Raw genomic sequence first — 20378 nt, 5'->3', positions numbered from 1 at the left:
TAATTGGTACCGGGTTATCCTAGAGGGGGTCGGGTCATTGGGTTAAAAATAGGGAATAGGTTTTTTTTTTTAAAATCCGGGTAATTGGGTCAATTTGGATCAATTTTGGGGATTCCGTCTAAATGAGGGGTAATTTTGGTGAAATTAGTAACGGGAGGGGTAAAATTAACTTCATTTTAACGGCGAGGGTAAAGTCAAACAATAAACCAAAGTTGGGGGGTATTTTTGACCCTTTTCCCTTGCATATATTATGCAAAATTAATTAAAATGCGTATAAATTGATTCGGATACGAAATTATTTAAAAAGAAAAGAAAAAAGGTCAGAAATGGGACCCTTAGAGAGTAGAGAGCATGGAAAAAGTGCAAAAAGTAGTAAACAAACTTTTAAACTAAGCAAGGGTATATTCGTCATTAAATACTTATATATCAGATAAGAGAGAGAGAGACAGCCATTAACAGATAAAGAGAGTGAGCTTGAACAGAGAGAAAGAAGAAGAAGAAGAACAGAGAGAGAGAGAACATTAACGCCGTTAACTTCACCGTTACTGTATGAAAGCAAAGCTATGGTGTCGGACCAGGAAATAGCTAGAGGTGTTGAGATTTTGCTCCGTCAATCGGACCCTAACGCCGTTACATCGTTAAACGGCGTCGTACAACAGCTCGGAGCAAAACTTGGACAGGACCTTTCACATAAAGCGGAGTTTATCAGTGATCAGATCAGTCTTCTCCGATCACAGCCACCGCAGCTTATTTCTCCTCCGTTGATGGTTAAAAACCATTTTACCCTCCTAAACCACCCACAATTCGCTAACACTCAAGCTCAACAGCAGTTGTATTCCCATTTTGCCCTTCAACAACAACATCATCATCACCAGCACCAACAACAGCAGCTCTACTTTCAGCACCATGTACCTCCACTGCTGTCTCCGCAGCATCAGCACCGGCAACCACCGTCACTGCAGTCGCAAGTGCAGCAACAAGCTCCGGTGCCGGTGATGGTGAGAACCGCTGCTGCTCCAGCTCAACATGCGTCGTCAAATGTCGCTTCTGCCCCTAAGGAAAGGTATGGTGTATTTCATTGTAGTATAATTCGGCGAGGATAAGTTTGTCTTTTTAACTCTTTCAATGTAAGATGAAAATTAATTTTACTGAAAATACTATTTAAGAATATGTTTTTTTTTTTTTTGCTAATTTAAAGTTGGTGCTGGTAGTTGGGCGAATATAGGTGGAGTAAAAAGGGGTAGTCTTTTTATTTTTTTTCTAAATTAATACTATGCTCTTATGTCATTTGATTACGTTATTTAATCGTTTCCTATGTTTACGTAATTACGTGTTCAAATTTGGTAGCAGTTTTGCATCAAAGCTGGCCCGGACACCATGACTATAAAAATAAAAATAAAATTGTAGCGACATTGATAGTATAGGGCTATTACTTGGCCAATTACAACCTTACAAGAGTAGACAAAGTATTTAAATCATTGTTGGATAAAAAACTAGAGAGTGAATTCTATGTACTAATGGTCATCGACATAATCAGAAGAAATGGATGTCGTAAACGCACAAATGGAACACGAATTGGTATTATTTAGGGGATGTAATTTCGATCTAAACCTGGAAACCCGTATCTTTATATATGAAGTTACTTTGTTCCCTTGGAAACCAATAAAGTACTCTATACTTCTTCACTACTTGTACATGATTGATAGTGTTAAGTTGTATTGAGGGAATTGTTTTGTCTCAATCAATCAATAATACGTCACATTTACCTTTCTTAAGTAGGTAGTTGTAAGTTGTAACTATTTTATATTGTTTTTCGCCTTTTTTCGTTTTCTAAAGTGAATTTGAACCTTGGGGAGTTAGTTCTTTCATTTGTCTGAAATGTTCAATAAATGATATCTGGTTCAGTTAAGTAAACATATACATCTCCCCCTAGTTATAAGAGTTGAGCGAATCGTTTATATGGTTTCACTATCCAAAGCATCCTGTATTTGATACGGTTTTTGTTCTGTCCAGTGCTACTTCTGGAACAAAAAGGAGAGGTGGACCAGGTGGTCTTAACAAAGTCTGTGGTGTTTCACCTGAACTTCAGGCTATTGTTGGTCAACCCACAATGCCCAGGACAGAGGTATGATTGTCATATCATAAGTTCCCGAGTTGTTGTTAGCTGTTATTACATAGATCATATATACATCTTTCTTTGCTCGATCAGATTGTGAAGCAGCTGTGGGTGTACATCAGGAAACACAACTTACAGGATCCTGGTAACAAGCGAAAGATTATCTGCAACGATGCTCTGCGAGCACTCTTTGAAACAGACTGCACCGACATGTTCAAGATGAATAAGCTGCTGGCTAAACATATCACCGCACTCGATCCTTCAAGTATGTCAAATAATAAATGATATCCGTTTGTAATAATATATCTCTTATTTTCACACTTATAAAAAGTACATCGAAAAAGAAGAAAAGGGAAAAATCCACAAATAGCTACAGTTTGAAGGGTTTATAACTATTTTAATGAAAACGTTCTCCTCTCCAACCCCTGCAGAACAAGCTGATCAAGCTAAAAGATTGAAGGTTGAAGCTGATTCTGTGGCTACTAATGTTGAACAACCTGTCTCATCCACTGTTACAATATCTGATGCGCTCGCCAAATTTTTTGGAAGTGAAGAAAAGGAGATTCTCCAAACAGATGCTGTGAAACGTATTTGGGAGTATATAAAGCTTAACCAACTTGAGGTAGATGTCTATAATCTACTTCTTTTGTTTTGGTTATACAGAGGGCATGTGTTTGTTTTCTCTACTCTTAGTTCCTTTCTCATTTTCTACCTCGCTACAAGTTTTTAATATCTCTAAGCAATATCATCACATATCTCTGCATCTTTAGCATATATATCTGCATTTCTGCTTGCAGGATCCTGTGAATTCTTCGATGATCGTGTGTGACGCAAAGCTTCAGGAACTCCTACAATGTGAAAGTGTTTCTGCCACAGAATTACCTGAGATGCTGGCAGGTCGTCATTTTGTCTAGCAATGACTATACGTCTACATAATTATGGTAGGTGAAAAGCCATGGTGCATTAACCCTTTCATATGCACAAATAAATTAACTCCTGGACAACCCCAGAATTTCTTCTCGTTCGTTCAATACATGAGCTATGACACACGTTCTTAGTGACAATGACAAAATCATTGTACCTCAAGTAATTTTCTAATATCTTATACGAGATTATGCTTGACTTGAGTATCTTCATATGTTACTTTTCGATACCCATAAGCATTTGTATTGAACTTCAAGCTGTGGTTTTTTGCAGGTATTTCACCTCAAGTTGTTCGATGACACGCTAATGTTTCCGAAGATGTATCTTGGTTTTTAGGTAAGTTCAGTTTATTAACATAGTTAGACATCATGGTATGTAATTAGATATCTGGATTGATCTGCTCCCCGGCCTTATGGCGGAAAGTTGTTTTTGTAATTATGCCACGGCCTTGATCTAGGTTCACTAGCCTCCTTTGTTCTTGTAAAATCCTGGCATTCTTGATATATATGGATAGTAGGAACATTAACAGATCCTTAGCTTGTTCGAACTCGTTGAAATTAAGATGTACATGTCAGGTCTACAATATACATTGGAGAGTATATTTCTCTTTCGTCTTTGATATAAAATTCCTGTTTTCTTAGTGCTTTCGTTGCCCCTGTTGAGGAAATGATCTCCTATGACTAGTTACAATTTGAATAGAAGAAGACAACCAGAGGAGTGACATTTTAAACATCGTTGTTATGTCTCTTTCCTAATGCTTATTTATAGCATATCGATTTTGAGTTGCTTGTTCTGTGATTATAATCTTCATAGATGGCACCAAAAGTTTCTGCCATCTATGAAGATTCATCACACAAGAAGCAACTCAGAATCGCTACAATAACATATCCAGTATAATCCCACAAGTGGGATTGGAAACTCAAAATCGCTACGAATCAAAAAAGAAAATTACTAGTGAATTACATGAAGTTCTTAATCAAATACAGCAAAGCTACAAATAGTAGAGTCATAAGCGAGATTTGCAGAGCCTCTTTCATCTTTCCCTTCAAAATATGTGGAGTCATCTTTTGAATTGCTCTCAAAAGGAAGGATGATATTTTCTGGTGAATTGAAATAAAAATACAAATAATCTTATATTAGTACTTGCTAAAATTGTAGACCATGTATCTATAATTTTGTTATCATATGTATTACTCGTTTTTGAGATTCAAATTTCTTAATTTTGACCGTACATTTAGACATAGAGTTTTTTTAGTTTTTTTTAATAATATTTACATATCTAGAAACTACATAAAAGGTACACCATCCATAATATTTAGAAGTTATATGAAAATATGACGATCCAAGAATAATTTGTTTGACTCTCGAACATTATCACTCACCAATCTAAGTGGCTCAATTTGAAGGAGTGGCTCCATGATCATCTCCACATTCCTGTCATTCAATGGGAAAATCGTTAGTTCGCACTAATAGATTCATTATTCATCGAATTTTACATAGATGATTTCATTATCTATCGAGTTTCGAATCCTCTTGATTATAAAAACAAGGATAGAGGAAATCTTGATATTAACATGTTTTTTCCCTCCTCTTTACCTTATCATCATACGACCCTTGTAATAATGACAATGATAGAATCCAAAACCTTTCACAATAGGAATATGAGTGTCACTGCATTCTGCAATAAAAATAAATGGTAATCGAAGAATTCAAATTAGTCGATTCAGTAAATTTCAAATATCGTTTTGAAAGAATAAAAGTATAGAACAATGGGCTAACCTAGTTTCCAAGCAACCCCAACATCTGTTCCATCATGTGTAGTTGGTTTGAAAACAATCTCAAAGTTATTATTCCCTAGGAGTTTTATGATTGATTTGAAGAAATCAATTACTTGCTTCAAGGAGAAAAATAAACAAAATAAATAGTAAGATTTTTTTAATAAATAAATCACAAGAGATTTTCGTAAATGGGCATAGAAGATCATTTCCTCGAAAATCACATTGGAGAGATAAAGAGTTTAACATACCTCCTTGCCATAGAAAGTTTGTAAGGAAGAGGCAACATTGCTAATGCATCTACATTCTTCTCCAATTATATCAGACAATTCAATAAGATTTTTATTTTTAAGTGCTTTATAAAGTTTTTGTACTGTTTCCATAGCTTTTGGGTCTTCTTCTGGATTATTATTTTCTGAATTATCTGATTTATTACATTTCAAAGGGTATAATATGCAATTTCTTTTGGATGAAACTTGGTTTAATTGAATAAAACTAGAAACATATTTTTGGTCATGAAGAAGTTGTAGTTTCTTTTTTTGATGGAGAGAAAATTGGGAGTTTTTTTCTTGGAAAATTATTGGGAATTTTTTATTAGAGATTAAGGTAGAAGGGAAAATATTTAGTGAACTCATTTTCAAGAAAATTGGATGTGTATGAATATGAAATAATTTGGCTATATATTTATAACACTTTGTTCATAACATGAGTTTCACATGTATGAAGAGAATAAAGCATAACATGTTCATTAAGGTTTCAACCATTGCAAGATTGGAATATTTGATATAGTATCATGGCCTAGGGAATAAATATAGCTATATAGGTCAAGCAAAATATAAATTTGAAAACTCATCTTTTTTCTATATTGATGAGGGAGGAAGAGTATCTGAAATCAATGATGGGGTTAGGAATTTTTACCAAGGAAAATTAAAATATAAAGAAGTAACAATTCAGTGAGTTTTAACATAGATATAAGATACTTAACTATATAGTGTAATTTTCGAGCAAAAAGGTGTTGATTGACATATCTTAGACAAGGATGATTTTGCCAAAGATTGATGAGTGGAAGAAACAACATATGCAGAGTAATTTCATAAGTAGGGTTTGGGAGGATGGTGTGTACGCAGTCCTGCCCTTATCTTATGAAGGTAGAGAGACTGTTTTCGATAGACATTCGACTTATTCTTACGTGGAGATTGAATATCCTTAAATCCCAACCAAGCACTATCTAATAAGCTCATGTGATCTTTTGGGCATTTTCCAAACATATCTACACATAATTTTTTGGTACCAATCAGTAATCAAAAGTTGTATGGTTAAAGCATTTCATTGTGATGAATGACATTTCCTTGGAAATACATTGTTGGATTTGCATGAATGTTATTTAGTTTTGTGTCCATTTTTGTAACAAATTCACAATGTAGGCACCAAAACATGTTAACATGACCATGTTTTAAGAAAAAAATGTTGGACTTTGGGACTTCAAATAATACAAGATAGTGGTTTCCCAATGTGTGAATGAAAAAGAAATCTTTATACAAATAGCTGGTTGGATTAATTGTTCAATTTTCCTAATCAATATATATAGACTATACACGATTATACACATATTCAATATGAATCAAATATACGTTGTACATCTACCAGCTATTTTTACTTTAAGCGGTTGAGTAAACAACTATTTAGGTTAATTTTTTTCAATAAAATGAGGTGCGATCGATTGTGCATGTGGATAAGGACTAGGTCCTATCTATAAACAAATACCATTTCAGATTTTCTATAGTTGTTAAAGAAAACTCTTGAGTTCCATAGTTAAATGGTATGTCTATTGTCATTCACTACACCAAAAAGAATTTTTTTACGGTAATAAATTTATTTACTGCCACAAAAATATTTAGCAACAATTAATTAAATGTCATGCAATCCAGAGTCGCTAAAGGCTCTAGTGACATTTATTTTCTAATTGATATAATATATATTAACTATACACGATTATACACATATTACTATATTAACTATACACATATTATATCTGGATTGATCTGCTCCCGGCCTTATGGCGGAAAGTTGTTTTTGGAATTAAGATGTACATGCCAGACCTATAATATACATTGGAGAGTATATTTCTCTTTCGTTGTTGATATAAAATTCCTGTTTTCTTAGTGGTTTCGTTGCCGATGTTGAGGAAATGATCTCCTATGACTAGTTACAATTTGAATAGAAGAAGACGACCAGAGGAGTGACATTTTAAACATCGTTGTTATGTCTCTTTCCTAATGCTTATTTATAGCATATCGATTTTGAGTTGCTTGTTCTGTGATTATAATCTTCATAGATGGCACCAAAAGTTTCTGCCATCTATGAAGATTCATCACACAAGAAGCAACTCAAAATCGCTACAATAACATATCCAGTAAAATTCCACAAGTGGGGTTTGGAAACTCAGAATCGCTACGAATCAAAAAAGAAAATTACTAGTGAATTACATAAAGTTCTTAATCAAATACAGCGAAGCTACAAATAGTAGAATCATAAACAAGATTTTCGTAGCCTCTTTCATCTTTCCCTTCAAAATATTTGGAGTCATCTTTTGAATTGCTCTCAAAAGGAAGGATGATATTTTCTGGTGAATTGAAATAAAAACACAGAGAATATTATATTAGTACTTGCTAAAATTGTAGACCATGTATCTATAATTTTGCTATCATATGTATTACTCGAACACAAAATATTTAAAAGATATATGAATAGATTGTGATCAAAGAATTATTTGTTCAGACTCTTGAACATTATCACTCACCAATCTAAGTGGCTCAATTTGAAGGAGTGGCTCCATGATCATCTCCACATTCCTGTCATTCGAAGGAAATTGTTAGTTTGTACCAACAGATTCATTATTCATCGAGTTTTACATAGATGGTTTCATTAACTATTGAGTTTCGAATCCTCTTGATTATAAAAACAAGGATAAAGGGAATCTTGATATTAACATGTTTTTTCCCTCCTCTTTACCTTATCATCATACGACCCTTGTAATAATGACAATGATAGAATCCAAAACCTTTCACAATAGGAATATGAGTGTCACTGCACTCTGCAATAAAAATAAATGGTAATCGAAGAATTCAGAATTAGTCGAGTTAGTAAATTTTGAATATCGATTGAATAATGGGCTAACCTAATTCCCAAGCAACCCCAACATGTGTTCCATCATGTGTAGTAGGTTTGAAAACAATCTCAAAGTTATTGTTCCCAAGGAGCTTTATGATTGATTTGAAGAAATCAATTACTTGCTTCAAGGAGAAAAATAAACAAAATAAGTAGTAAGATTTTTTTAATAAATAAATCACAAGAGATTTTTGTAAATGGGCATAGAAGATCATTTCCTCGAAAATCACATTGGAGAGATAAAGAGTTTAACATACCTCCTTGCCATAGAAAGTTTGTAAAGAGGAGGCAACATTGCTAATACATCTACATTCTTCTCCAATTATATCAGACAATTCAATAAGATTTTTATTTTTAAGTGCTTTATAAAGTTTTTGTACTGTTTCCATAGCTTTTGGGTCTTCTTCTGGATTATTACTTTCTGAATTGTCTGATTTATTACATTTCAAAGGGTATAATAGGCAATTTCTTTTGAATGAAACTTGGTTTAATTGAATAAAACTAGAAACATATTTTTGGTCATAAAGAAGTTGTAGTTTCTTTTTTTGATGGAGAGAAAATTGGGAGTTTTTTCTTGGAAAATTATTGGGAATTTTTATTAGAGATCAAGGTAGAAGGGAAAACATTTAGTGAACTCATTTTCAAGAAAATTGGATGTGTATGACTGTGAAATAATTTGGCTATATATACAACACTTTGTTCATTACATGAGTTTCACATATATGAAGAGAATAAAGCAAAACATGTTCATTAAGGTTTCAACCATTGCAAGATTGGAATATTTGATATAGTATCATGGCCTAGGGAATAAATATAGCTATATAGGTCAAGCAAAATATAAATTTGAAAACTCATCTTTTTCTATATTGATGAGGGAGAAAACTCATCTTTTTCTATATTGATGAGGGAGGAAGAGTATCTGAAATCAATGACGGGGTCAGGATTTAAGGAAAATCAAAATATAAAGAAGTAACAATTCAAAGAGCTTTAACATATAAGATAGTTAACTATATAGTGTAATTTTCGAGTAAAAAGGTGTTGATTGACATCGCTTAGACAGGGATGATTTCGCCATTGTTGTGAAACAATAAGTAATAGATTGATGAGTGGAAGAAACAACATACGTTGAGTAATTTCACAAGTAGGGTTTGGGAGGATGGTGTGTACGCCACCTTACCCTTTTCTTATGAAGGTAGAGAGACTGTTTTTGATAGACCTTCGACTTATCCTTACGTGGAAATTGAATATCCTTAAATCCCAACCAAGCACTATATATCTAAGCTCATGTGATCTTTTGGACATTTTCCAAACATATCTACACATAATTTGTTGGTACCAATCAGTAATCAAAAGTTGTATGGTTAAATCATTTCATTGTGATGAATGACATTTCCTTGGAAATACATTGTTGGATTTGCATGAATGTTATTTAGTTTTGTGTCCATTTTTGTAACAAATTCACAATGTAGGCACCAAAACATGACTATGTTTTAAGAAAAAAATGTTGGAATTTGGGACTTCAAATATTACAAGATAGTGGTTTACCCAAAGTGTGAATGAAAACGAAATCTTTACACCAATAGCTGGTTGGATTAATTGTTCAATTTTCCTAATCAATATACATAGACTATACACGATTATACACATATTCAATATGAATCAAATATACATTGTACATCTACCACCTATTTTTACTGTAAGTGGTTGAGTAAACAACTATTTAGGTTAATTTTTCAATAAAATGAGGTGCGATCGTGCATGCGGATAAGGACAAGGTCCTATCGATAAATAAATATCATTTCATCTTTTCTATAGTTGTTAAAGAGAACTCTTGAGTTCCATAGTTAAATGGTATGTCTATCGTCATTCACTACACCAAAAAGAATTTTTTTGCGGTAATAAATTTATTTACTGCCACAAAAATATTTAGCAACAATTAATTAAATGTCATGCAATCCAGAGTGGCTAAAGACTCTAGTGACATTTATTTTCTAATCGATATAATATATATTAACTATACACGATTATACACATATTACTATATTAACTATACACAATTATACATATATTATATATGAATTAAGCATGTATTATTATACATAATTGGGCCATGAAATATGACTAGTGAAGAAAATTATCCAACCCAAATTCCCAATAGGGTCCCTCTCCCTTTTTATAAGACCAAATGCATATGGGCCTTAAATGGACCCACCTTCATAATTATATTAGTTAGAGATGTTGACATTTTTAGTCAGTAAAATTTTGTTTACCCATTTAAGCGTGATAAGTTGTAGTCGGTTATCGATATATGCTCAGTTATAGCAAGTTATAATCGATATTTACATTAATTTTACGTAGATTACAGAGTGATTATATATATATATATCATTTCGTACCTGAGAAGCCTATGTATAAATAAGATTGATTTTACTTCCTCGTGTAGCTATTCTATAGGTTGGGTAGGCCCGGGGGAGAAGTTATAGACATCTTTCCATACTTTGCATCTAGAATACTTCATTTAATTTCTTTTGTAGTGGACTTTGGTGACATTTATTATGCACTTATGGGACCTGATAATACACTTGAAGAATCTTTTCCCTTCGATAATACACTTGAAGAATCTTTTCCCTTCTGTGGTTATGTTCGAAAAGATCGAAATAAAATGATCACAATTTTAGATATTCACTTAATAGGTATTGGTGCTTTTCTTCTTGTCAAAGCTCTTTATTTTGGACGTGTATATGATACCTAGGCTTCGAAGGGGGGGGGGGGGGGGGAGATATAAGAAAAATTATCAACTTGACCCTTAGCCTGAGTATCATATATATATATATATTATTATTATTATTATTTTATTTTTTTTTTTTAAAAAAAAAAAACTCTTACATCAAACATTAATATTTGGACATTTGAACCCACATTAAATGTACATCAATTTTCGATAAAAACTTACGTGTTTTGGTTAAATAAGAAAACTAAGATGGTATCTATCTTGAAAACAACTTTATAAAAGAGGGAGGCCCCTATTATTCTCAATAATGTATTTTTGGATAGGTAACATTTAATCATATTGCATTTCTAGTTCACTACTAAAAAAAGGAAATTTCCAATGGACTTTCCGTCAGTATGGTTAACCGATATATAATTACTAGTAATTAATTCTGATTTCATGTTGATGAGTTGTACTCTATAATTTGAACTCAGGATGAATTTTTGTTTGCTCACCTTTGCGAGATCACAACCCCTTTGTCCTGGTTGTCGTATCATATATGTCGCTCAGGACATAAGGTGCATGATGACTTGACGTCATCCTCACCTTCCTCTGGCTTATCATCAATAAAATTTATCGTAACGTAGCTTGTTGGTAACATAATTCAACGATTTTTCGACTCCACTAAGTCTATCAAATAATCGCTTTGGCCCTTTTGAAAAACCAAATCATATTGCTTAATTAACAAGGGCAGAAAAAAGATTCACATATCATCATAATAAAAACAAATTAAAAGTAGATAAAAGTTTCTCAAATGTTGTTGACAGACAGTCAAGTAATTGAAATTGATGAAATAATTACAAATCTAACAGACCAACTTTTAAGGAAAGAAACCTAGGATTTTATCTTCCTTTCTTTTTACGATGTTTTGATTGCCAAATAGTTTAGTCTTTTTTTGTTGAGTTTAACAAATGATTGATTCTAAAGTATGGTGAAGTTGTCTTTATACGACTTGTAAATATTGTACGTCAAGAATTCAAGTCGTGAAATCAATTTATCAATGATACTTGTGTTAAGGTAAATTGTCTAAATTACACATTCTTTTTACAGTACGATTTTTCCCGTACCTTATGTAAATGTGATATAATTTATGCATTGAACTAACCTTTTTATTAGATTCACCTACAATGTCCTATATGGGCGAAGCAACTAGGAACAAGGTCAAAACTATTCTTATGTATGTTGAATTTCTTACTTCTTGATTTGTGTTTTTTTATATATTTTTTAAGTTATCTTAGTGAAAATTCTGATTCCGCACCTAATTTATAACAAAAAAAATATACAACTTAAATCTTTTATGAGAAAATTATCAAATTAACATTGGAAACTAGACAGGCTTTCTAACATGGACCATATGGTTTTACAAGTTTTTGCTAAAGTGAAAAAAAAGACTCCAACATGAATCATTAAATTTTAAAGGTGCTTGTCGATTAATGTCCACAATTTTAGGAAAAAAATGAGCAGTCCTTATTATTATGTTGTTGTTTTTTCAAAAAATAAATAAATATAACAATCTTGAATTTGCCTCCACGTATTATTTTTAGGTCATCATCATTGGCAAAGAAGTTGTAGAATGAAGTGATTTTCAATTCGTAGACTTATATATAACTTGAATATATATTATTCGTAAGGGTGACTGAGTTGGTGCAACAGGTGATATTTCATAAAAAATATCAGGGATCAATTTCTCTTGTCAACGCCTTTTCGGTTAAGCTCGTCATGTGATCGGGTTTGACTTGTATAGTTTACATCTCCTATGTGATTTGTGAACTATTGTACGTAACGAATAACAACAAATTCAAAGAAAAAACTTGAATATATAGTTCACAAAGTTATAATCGAATTTAAAAGATTTTATACAATATAATTCAAGAATAAGGCACGTCGATCAATTGGAGTAATCCATCATTGTTGCAAATTTGTAATGTATCTTAAGTGGCATTATGAAAAGTCCTTTTTGAGTTTGATAGATTTTTCCCATTGGGAAAAAACAAAAAATGCGTTATGAATCCTATTGATGTAACTTTTTCATTTTTTGAAGATCTCTAAAATTTGAATACAATTAAGAGAAAGTAAAGTTTTAGACTTTTTTGTCTTTTCTTGTTTATGTCTTCAATATTTAAGACTTATTAATTTGACTAATTCAAATTCATATAATATAGAATACAATTAAGAGAAAGTAAAGAGTATTCGCTATTTTCAAAACTTAGACCATCAAATCTTTACTTTTATATATATATATATATATATATATATATCCTATTCATCGACCACACTTTGTTAGTATATTTCTATCAGCTTTCCAAGCAATACTTAATCATATATATATGAGATATTAGTTGGTTTTTCATTTAATGTCCAGTATCATTAATTAAACACAATTAAATTCAAATTTATATAAAAAAATCTCACATTTTGTTCTCTATATCTAACAAGGCTAAAATTCGAAATCTCATATTATTTCATATAGTTTGGGAGGAAGAAATTATAAATAAGAAAAGCATACTATTATTGAAAATGATATAATTAATGATGTATGTGTTAACAAAAAAACCAAAAACAAGAAAGAAGAAGAACACAACACGTAAATTGTGGCAAGAAAAAAACAAAGAGGAAAAAATGAGCTTGACAGGTCTGATAATCTTGGAGATGTTTTAAAAACATTTTCACTAATGTACTATTTAGGTAAAAAAGGAAAAGTACTAGGATCCGATGTATCATTTACTCGTCAATCAAAAATCTCGAGTTTAATTTTCACGATAGAGAAGTTTCTCAGAAAAATACTTTCATTTTAAGAGTTTGAGACAAATTCAAATTAATCAGATCGATGAATGAATTTTGCATAACACATGCATGAAGCCAAAAATACTTAAAAGAACTTACGTAAGTAAACACATACAATTAGCCATCTTATTGATATTAATTGTTAGTATATATTTCTTGAGTAACTATTTTCTTCGTAATCTATGCTACATTTTTTTTAATCAATTAGAAAAAAAAACCTCTTTTAAAACATCATTTTATTTTCTTAATGAAATAACTTGTAACACAAATATCTATAAATTATTTTTAAAATCTTTATTTTATTCTTAAATTTCGTATAGAGTCAAACACCATCAATAAATTTGAAGGAATGGGTAATTTAGTTTTGTTAGTAGTGAAATTATGTGACAGTCTCATAAATAAATATCATTTTTCTACCTTATAGAGGTGGACAAAATGTCATGTCAGCAATAGTAACATGTTAAATGTTAAAAGAGCATAAATTCAAAATACTTTATAATATAGTATATTATAGCATCCTATATTATAGTGGGGTCACAAGGAATCAAAAATATTCCAAGGAAATTAGCCAAACGCAAGAGCCATCACACTTCACATCCAATTTTTAAATAATTCACTTGACATATACCACTTGGTTTGCCAAACCAAAAATTAAAAAAATTAAAAGATCCCCATCATATATATGGGATAGGAAAAAAGTAAATAAAATATTAGTACTAGTTATTCAACTCCAAAATCATAATAGAGACAATATTCAATTATGGTCCTAATTATTCATTTGGTAGACTAAATAAATACTAATAGATCCTTATCACAACATAGTTCATACTTCATAGCATGTATTGTCCATTCTGATCCTATAATAATTATGATTTATCTCTTGAACTACGATATTGTTAAGCTCAAAAGTGTGCTTATCATATAAACTCATGTTATGTCTTATGAAAACGAGGCATTATTACTAATTGGTATATGCTTTGTTCACTCTAATTTGAGATGTATATTCTGATGACGACTCTTTTCTTGTTTTTATTTTTCCCAATGCTATGGTCCAAAATTTTGTGTTTATTGACGGTGAAGAATGAGGATCTTATAATAATAATAATAATAAATAAATAAAATTATACTTGTATTTTAGTGGTAGAAATTCCTTGATGAAGTTTTGTATATATAATAATAAAAAAACTCTAGCTTCAAACATTCCACACTAAAATTTAATGTGCATTGCATATTCTCTAGGTACTTGTATCAATGTCAATAATAGTAACAACAAATATCAAATAGTACTATCTGCCTTTTATATTCTGAAAAATATGTCAGCATGTTTAGTATCATTCAACTAATAATATTGATTTAAATTTTAAATTTTTAAAAACACGAAGAAGCTGAAGAGAGTTCAACATTCTACTATATATACCTAAACAATATCATTTTCCATCGAAAAAGGTCAATTCAAATCCCCTCAACCCTACCTGGCTCCGTTATCGCTCCTTCATTGTAAGAATATCGTTCAAGCAACATTCATCTCTACGGGGATTATTCATTTTCTCAATATCTTTTTTTTCTACAACATCAAATATATATATAAAGTTTTTCGGAGAGCCGACGTAATATGTAAAGTTATTGTCACGTGATTTGCACTATAAAGACAATCTCTTACATAGATATAAGCTAATACTGTGTATAATAAGCGCTATTAATTCAATTTTCCTCCGAACATTGTGTATAACGAAAGCTTAGTGCCACCGACTTTGTTTCAGTCAACTATATACGGATAAGAGTATGGGCAAATGACACAAATCCAGCGTGGCAAAATCAGAGAAAGTAATGAAAATGGGGCCCAAATAGCACGAGTAGTACTACCTGGAAAGCATCTAAAGGGTCTTAGGTATGGGCCCACTAGGCCCAAATAAAGTAGGGCCCATTTAGAGAAAACCCAAAAGGATTTGGATCTAAAAAGGAAGTGCCACGTCAGAATATGGGGCCCATTTAGACGTTAATGATCGTAAATTGTGATAGTGGGGGCCCATTTCGGCACCGGCCCTTCACTATTATTTTGGACTTTACGCTCATAGCCATTTGTCCACAAATAAAAAATAATAATAATCCAAGTTGGCATTTTTTTTCCTTCAAATTCCTAAACATTCTCATCTTGACTAGTATTGTAGAAAAAAACATTTTACTATATTTGGTGAAATTTTGATGTGATTTTACACTATGTATTTTTACTGTAGTTAATGAAAGGTGTGTCATGCCGACAATAAATAAATATTCGATGTATAAATTATTTCGTGTTTAGCAAGATCTGAAAGGATCGTCATATTTCAATAAGGAGTGATGTAAGTAGTTTATCTTGAGCATGTATCAATGTCTGATCATGACTCGAGTTCGTGATTAATAGATCGATCCAATCCAAAGTTGACAACAAAAGATGTATAATTTGAATAGTAGTATCACGAGTTTAAGTTGTTTAATATTTTATTTATTTAATTTATATGATGCGAAGAGTTATGGAGCTTTTGATTTTAAATATAACATAATGTTTGTTTGGTTATAAGATTTATTGAAATATGTGATCTTAAACATGTCAAAATATTTGTAATTAAGAATAAAATATTTAATATGAAGTTAAATTATTTTTAGATTGGAGTAACATATTTTGCAACTTTTTCATTTACAAAACAACTTATTAAAATGAACTTTACTAAAATATACTATCATACCACATTGGTAAATGCACATACTGAAAGAAAATATGTTTCTACTAATTAAACATTTATACAATAATTTGTGAGATCCAATACATACATTAAAAAAGTTTAGATAAAAGATTGAGTCATTATTTACATGGATTAGCAACTTGATTCGTTATAATGGTAAGAGTTGTGATAGAGTGATAAATACTCTTTTATTTTTAAAAAAATAGAAATCTCAAATTTAAGCTTTAGATACAAAAGTGTGATTACAAAATACTTTACCCTACGTAAAAGTTTTCGGCGTGAGTCAATATTCAATCGAACCCTACTGAACATAGGATGTGAAATTTAAAAAAAATTATATTTATTCCCTTAAACCAAGAGATTTTGTTGTAAAGGAACTAGAATTAAGAAAAATATTAATTTAAAAATTAGAAGAACATGAAAGCATGATGGTCTTAGTCACCTACATGCCCTACTGCACAAAACACAGAAAGAAAAAAGATATAATAGCTGTTATAGTAAATGGTCTCCACCACCATGTGACTTTGCTATTTCCCAATCAAAACAAATGCTTTTAGACAAACCTAATAAACGAATTAATTAATAACATTATTAAACAAAAAAACTCTTCTATTTGAGTCGAGGATCTATCGAAATCATATAACTTTAGCTACCTTTCAAGGTAGGCATAAGGACTTTAGCTACCTTTTAAGGTAGGCATAAGGTCGTGTGTACACACTATTCTTTCCAGTTACAACATGAGACTAAATATGTTATTGTTACTATATTATTATATAGAAAGCACATCATCTTGAAAATCAATAAGGTAAAAACAGAAAGAATGTGTTGAATATTAATTTTCGTAGAAAATACTATCGATGTGAACTTATTCATATTGTTGGTCCTAAATTTGAATGAATAGATTAATAAGTAATTAAATAAAGGGAAAAGGGTCAAAAATGCCCTTCGACTATGTGAAAGGAACAAAAATGTCTTCCGTTTATAGTTTGGCTAAAAAATGCCCTTACCGTCAATACTTTGGCTAAAAAATGTCCTTAAACTATGCGAAAGGAACAAAAATGCCCATCCGTTCGTAGTTTGGTCCAAAAATGCCCTTATTGTTATTTAATGGGTCAAAAATGATCATTTTCCAAATAAATATATTATTATTTTCTTTTTGACATATTCTTTTTCAATTAATGTTTTTTTTAAAAAATTAGCAAATCTCTATCTTACTTCAATTTTAGAAGAAAAAAAAAATGAAAATATTTGTTATTTTACTATCATTATTTTTTATCGTTATATTAATATAAATTAATGATGGGTATACTATGATCTTATATATAGGGCAAATATTATTTGTCGAAAGGGTACATGAAATTATTCTATTTTAATTGATAAAATGAGATTAAGAAGAAAAAAAAAAATCCCACATTTTTATTTGTCAATGTGATTTTAGAAGAAAGAAATAAAGAATAGTGTTCTTTAATAATATTTTAATTAAGAAGAAAATGTGTTTAAAAAGAAAAAACAATATATTTATTTAGAAAAAGGGCATTTTTGACCCATTTTGTAACTATAGGGGCATTTCTGGACCAAAGTATTGACTGCAAGGGCATTTTTGAATCAAACTATAAAAGGAGGGCATTTTTGTTCCTTTCACATAGTTTAAAGACATTTTTGACCCTTTTCCCTTAAATGAATTTGTAATGTCACCAAAAAAAAAAGTTTTTATTTTCAAAATAAATAAGGAAGAAAAAACCGAAAAGAATGTGTTAAGTAACGTTTTCTTATAAGAGATTGTTAATGTGAACTGATTCATATTGTGTCGATCTAATGTTTGAATAGACAAATTGATAAATAAATAAATTTATAATCTTATCAAAGAAAAAGCTCCTCATCTTGAAAATCAAAAAAGAAAAGAATGTGTAAGAATATTATTTTTCTTATAAAATAAAGTAAGCACGAACTTATTCATTATCAGTTTCAAGTTCAAATTGGTAAATAAATTAATTCATAATGCTATGAAAGAAAAAACTCGTCACGTTAAGGAAAAAGAGGAAATGGGATACAATTTTGTTTAATATTTACTAGATTTGCGTTGTGTGATTGTTGAAATTCTAACTTTCCTAATCATAAGTCTTAGATTCGAACCATTTGAAATTAAAAAAAATCCCCAATAAAGGAATGTTTTACCTATTAATAACATTTATTGTCCTTTTTAAGACTATATATTTAAAAAGCAATCACAATCAAGAAGTTCCAAATTTCAAAGTTTTACTTGTTGAATTTGAAATTCCATAACAAAAGCTAAAAATTGCTATTTATGAATTTTACTCTGTATTACTTGATGGACTTACTCCATTAGAATCTAGATTAATCGAACATGTAAATTTAAATATCCAATGATTATAACATTAACAACATACTGAATGTTATCCCATAAATGGGGTATGCATATCTTAATTCTATCTTTACATATATAGAAGTTGTTTCTGATAGATCTTCAACTCGAGTACGGAGTGATTAAACTTATAAAAAAGTAAGGAAAAAAGAAAATGTTTTGTAAGATTATTATTACTTATTTTCTTATTATTATAAGCATAAAGTAAAGTAAAAGTAAATACATTTACAACTAGACATCCAAATCTTTTGTACACCCTTAATTGTCAGTGATGTGAGGTGAGGTGTCAATATGTATATCCTTCAAGATTCTTTTTTCTTCCATTAATTATTTTTAAATTAAATACACTCCATTTTACTTCTCTATATAAAGCTCTCTTATTTGATCATTTTTTCCATCACCAATTACAATTACAAACCTTTTGCCCCTTCCATTTCTTCATTTATTTTCCTCTTTCCCATTTTCTTATTTTTCAACTTTATTCCAATGGCCAGTGTTGAGGTATTTTTATAATAATGTTTTTTTTTTCTATTTCTTTCTAAATGAAAACTAAAAACTGATCAAGATCAGTTACCTAATTAACTTTTCTTCAATGTTTTTAATATCCTGAAATATTATTAGATCATTCTTGTATAAAGGTGTGATCATATCTGTCATCAAGATTTATTACCAATTTAACTCGGACTTTTTAAAAACGTCAACTAGCATGTTGGATTCTCCAGAAGTAGTGAATTTTTGGATGATCCGATCGACACTATTGATGAAACATTTTTTAAGAAGTAGAATTTAACACCAAATTTTTTAAATATTAGCCTAGTGATCTGATAGATCAAATTAGGAAAACACTAAAAAAATAGAATCTTCATCTTACTTACTAGCTATAGTATATGTTTTGATTTTTATTTTTCCCTTTAAACTAAAAATGCAGAATTCTTGAATCTTTAATTTTGTTAAAACCATATGTAATACTTTTACATATGATCAATCTGAAAACAGTTGATCATTAATCAAAGATATTTTAATTTGATGGATCTTTCTCACTTGATTGATTTTTTTGTCTTTCTTAAAGGTTGAATCTGCACCAGTAGCAGCAGTAGAGACTGCTCCAGCTGAGGTTGAGGCTACCCCAGCTCCAGAGGTAACCAAGATAGCATTTAATTATTTGATCGTCTTATCTAAAAGTTTAATCTGTTAAAAGAAGTTACACTTTTAATCACTTAATAATGTTTTGTAACACCCGCTAACATGTTATGTTGCTTGGAATCTTCAAAACTGTGATTGCATGCGTTCCTGTCAGATCCTTAGAAAGTAATATAGTTTTTGAGGATCTGACACGGATGCGGTATCAAACATAGCTCAAGTGTTGGTCTGATTATTATTTTTTGCTTGTCCAAACACGTGGAAGTTCTTTTTTATAATAGTTGTGGTGCGATTTGAACTCAGGACATCTGGTTGCTCTGATATCGTATTGAAGTGTGCATGATCATGTTATTTAAAGTAGGTTTTAATTAACTTAATTGTGTCTTCAACAGGTGGAGGAACCAGCCCCAGTTGTAGAAAAGGAAGTCGAGGTCGAATCAGCACCAGCACCAGTAGAAGAAGAGGCTGCTCCTGTTGCGGAGGAAGCAGCAGCCCTTGTATCTGAAGAGCCTGCAGCTGCAGAACCTGCAGCCGCAGTGGCAGCTGCAGTAGAACCTGTTGCAGCCCCAGTTGAGGAACCTGCGGCTGCAGAAGAACC

At 31.0% G+C, this 20378-nt stretch overlaps 4 protein-coding genes across 4 annotated transcripts in view; 2 read left to right on the top strand and 2 right to left on the bottom strand.

The window, feature by feature from the left end:
• The first annotated feature begins 444 nt into the window (after positions 1–444).
• Positions 445–3680, top strand: LOC102595561 (uncharacterized). The gene is made up of 6 exons (XM_006352292.2): positions 445–1063; positions 2014–2125; positions 2210–2381; positions 2548–2738; positions 2914–3057; positions 3314–3680. Exons 1-5 carry the CDS (start codon positions 564–566, stop codon positions 3028–3030), a joined length of 1092 nt encoding a protein of 363 aa, XP_006352354.1. The 5' UTR covers positions 445–563; the 3' UTR covers positions 3031–3057; positions 3314–3680.
• An 84-nt stretch (positions 3681–3764) lies between these two features.
• On the bottom strand, positions 3765–5469 carry LOC107061535 (uncharacterized). Its single transcript, XM_015310912.1, has 5 exons — positions 5067–5469; positions 4820–4934; positions 4637–4718; positions 4423–4474; positions 3765–4140 (listed from the first exon to the last, which is right to left on the bottom strand). The coding sequence occupies exons 1-5, from the start codon at positions 5448–5450 to the stop codon at positions 4000–4002; spliced, it is 774 nt and encodes a 257-aa protein (XP_015166398.1). The 5' UTR covers positions 5451–5469; the 3' UTR covers positions 3765–3999.
• Positions 5470–7267: 1798 nt separating this feature from the next.
• LOC102602616 (uncharacterized) lies at positions 7268–9185 on the bottom strand. Its single transcript, XM_006352394.2, has 5 exons — positions 8241–9185; positions 7994–8108; positions 7828–7909; positions 7616–7667; positions 7268–7438 (listed from the first exon to the last, which is right to left on the bottom strand). Exons 1-5 carry the CDS (start codon positions 8370–8372, stop codon positions 7298–7300), a joined length of 522 nt encoding a protein of 173 aa, XP_006352456.1. The 5' UTR covers positions 8373–9185; the 3' UTR covers positions 7268–7297.
• A 9835-nt stretch (positions 9186–19020) lies between these two features.
• The window catches only part of LOC102595237 (induced stolen tip protein TUB8), a 2376-nt gene continuing 1018 nt past the window's right edge, over positions 19021–20378 (top strand). Inside the window, exons 1-3 of the mRNA XM_015310911.1 lie at positions 19021–19141; positions 19710–19787; positions 20173–20367. Coding sequence (XP_015166397.1) covers positions 19127–19141; positions 19710–19787; positions 20173–20367 — 288 coding nt within the window. The 5' untranslated portion in view covers positions 19021–19126. The remainder of the gene's footprint in view (positions 19142–19709; positions 19788–20172; positions 20368–20378) is intronic.

The sequence above is a fragment of the Solanum tuberosum genome, unplaced genomic scaffold, assembly GCF_000226075.1.
Source record: "Solanum tuberosum cultivar DM 1-3 516 R44 unplaced genomic scaffold, SolTub_3.0 scf00148, whole genome shotgun sequence".
NCBI lineage: Eukaryota > Viridiplantae > Streptophyta > Magnoliopsida > Solanales > Solanaceae > Solanum > Solanum tuberosum.
Note: the sequence above shows the minus strand (reverse complement) of the source record. Positions and strands in the feature narration are given on the sequence as shown.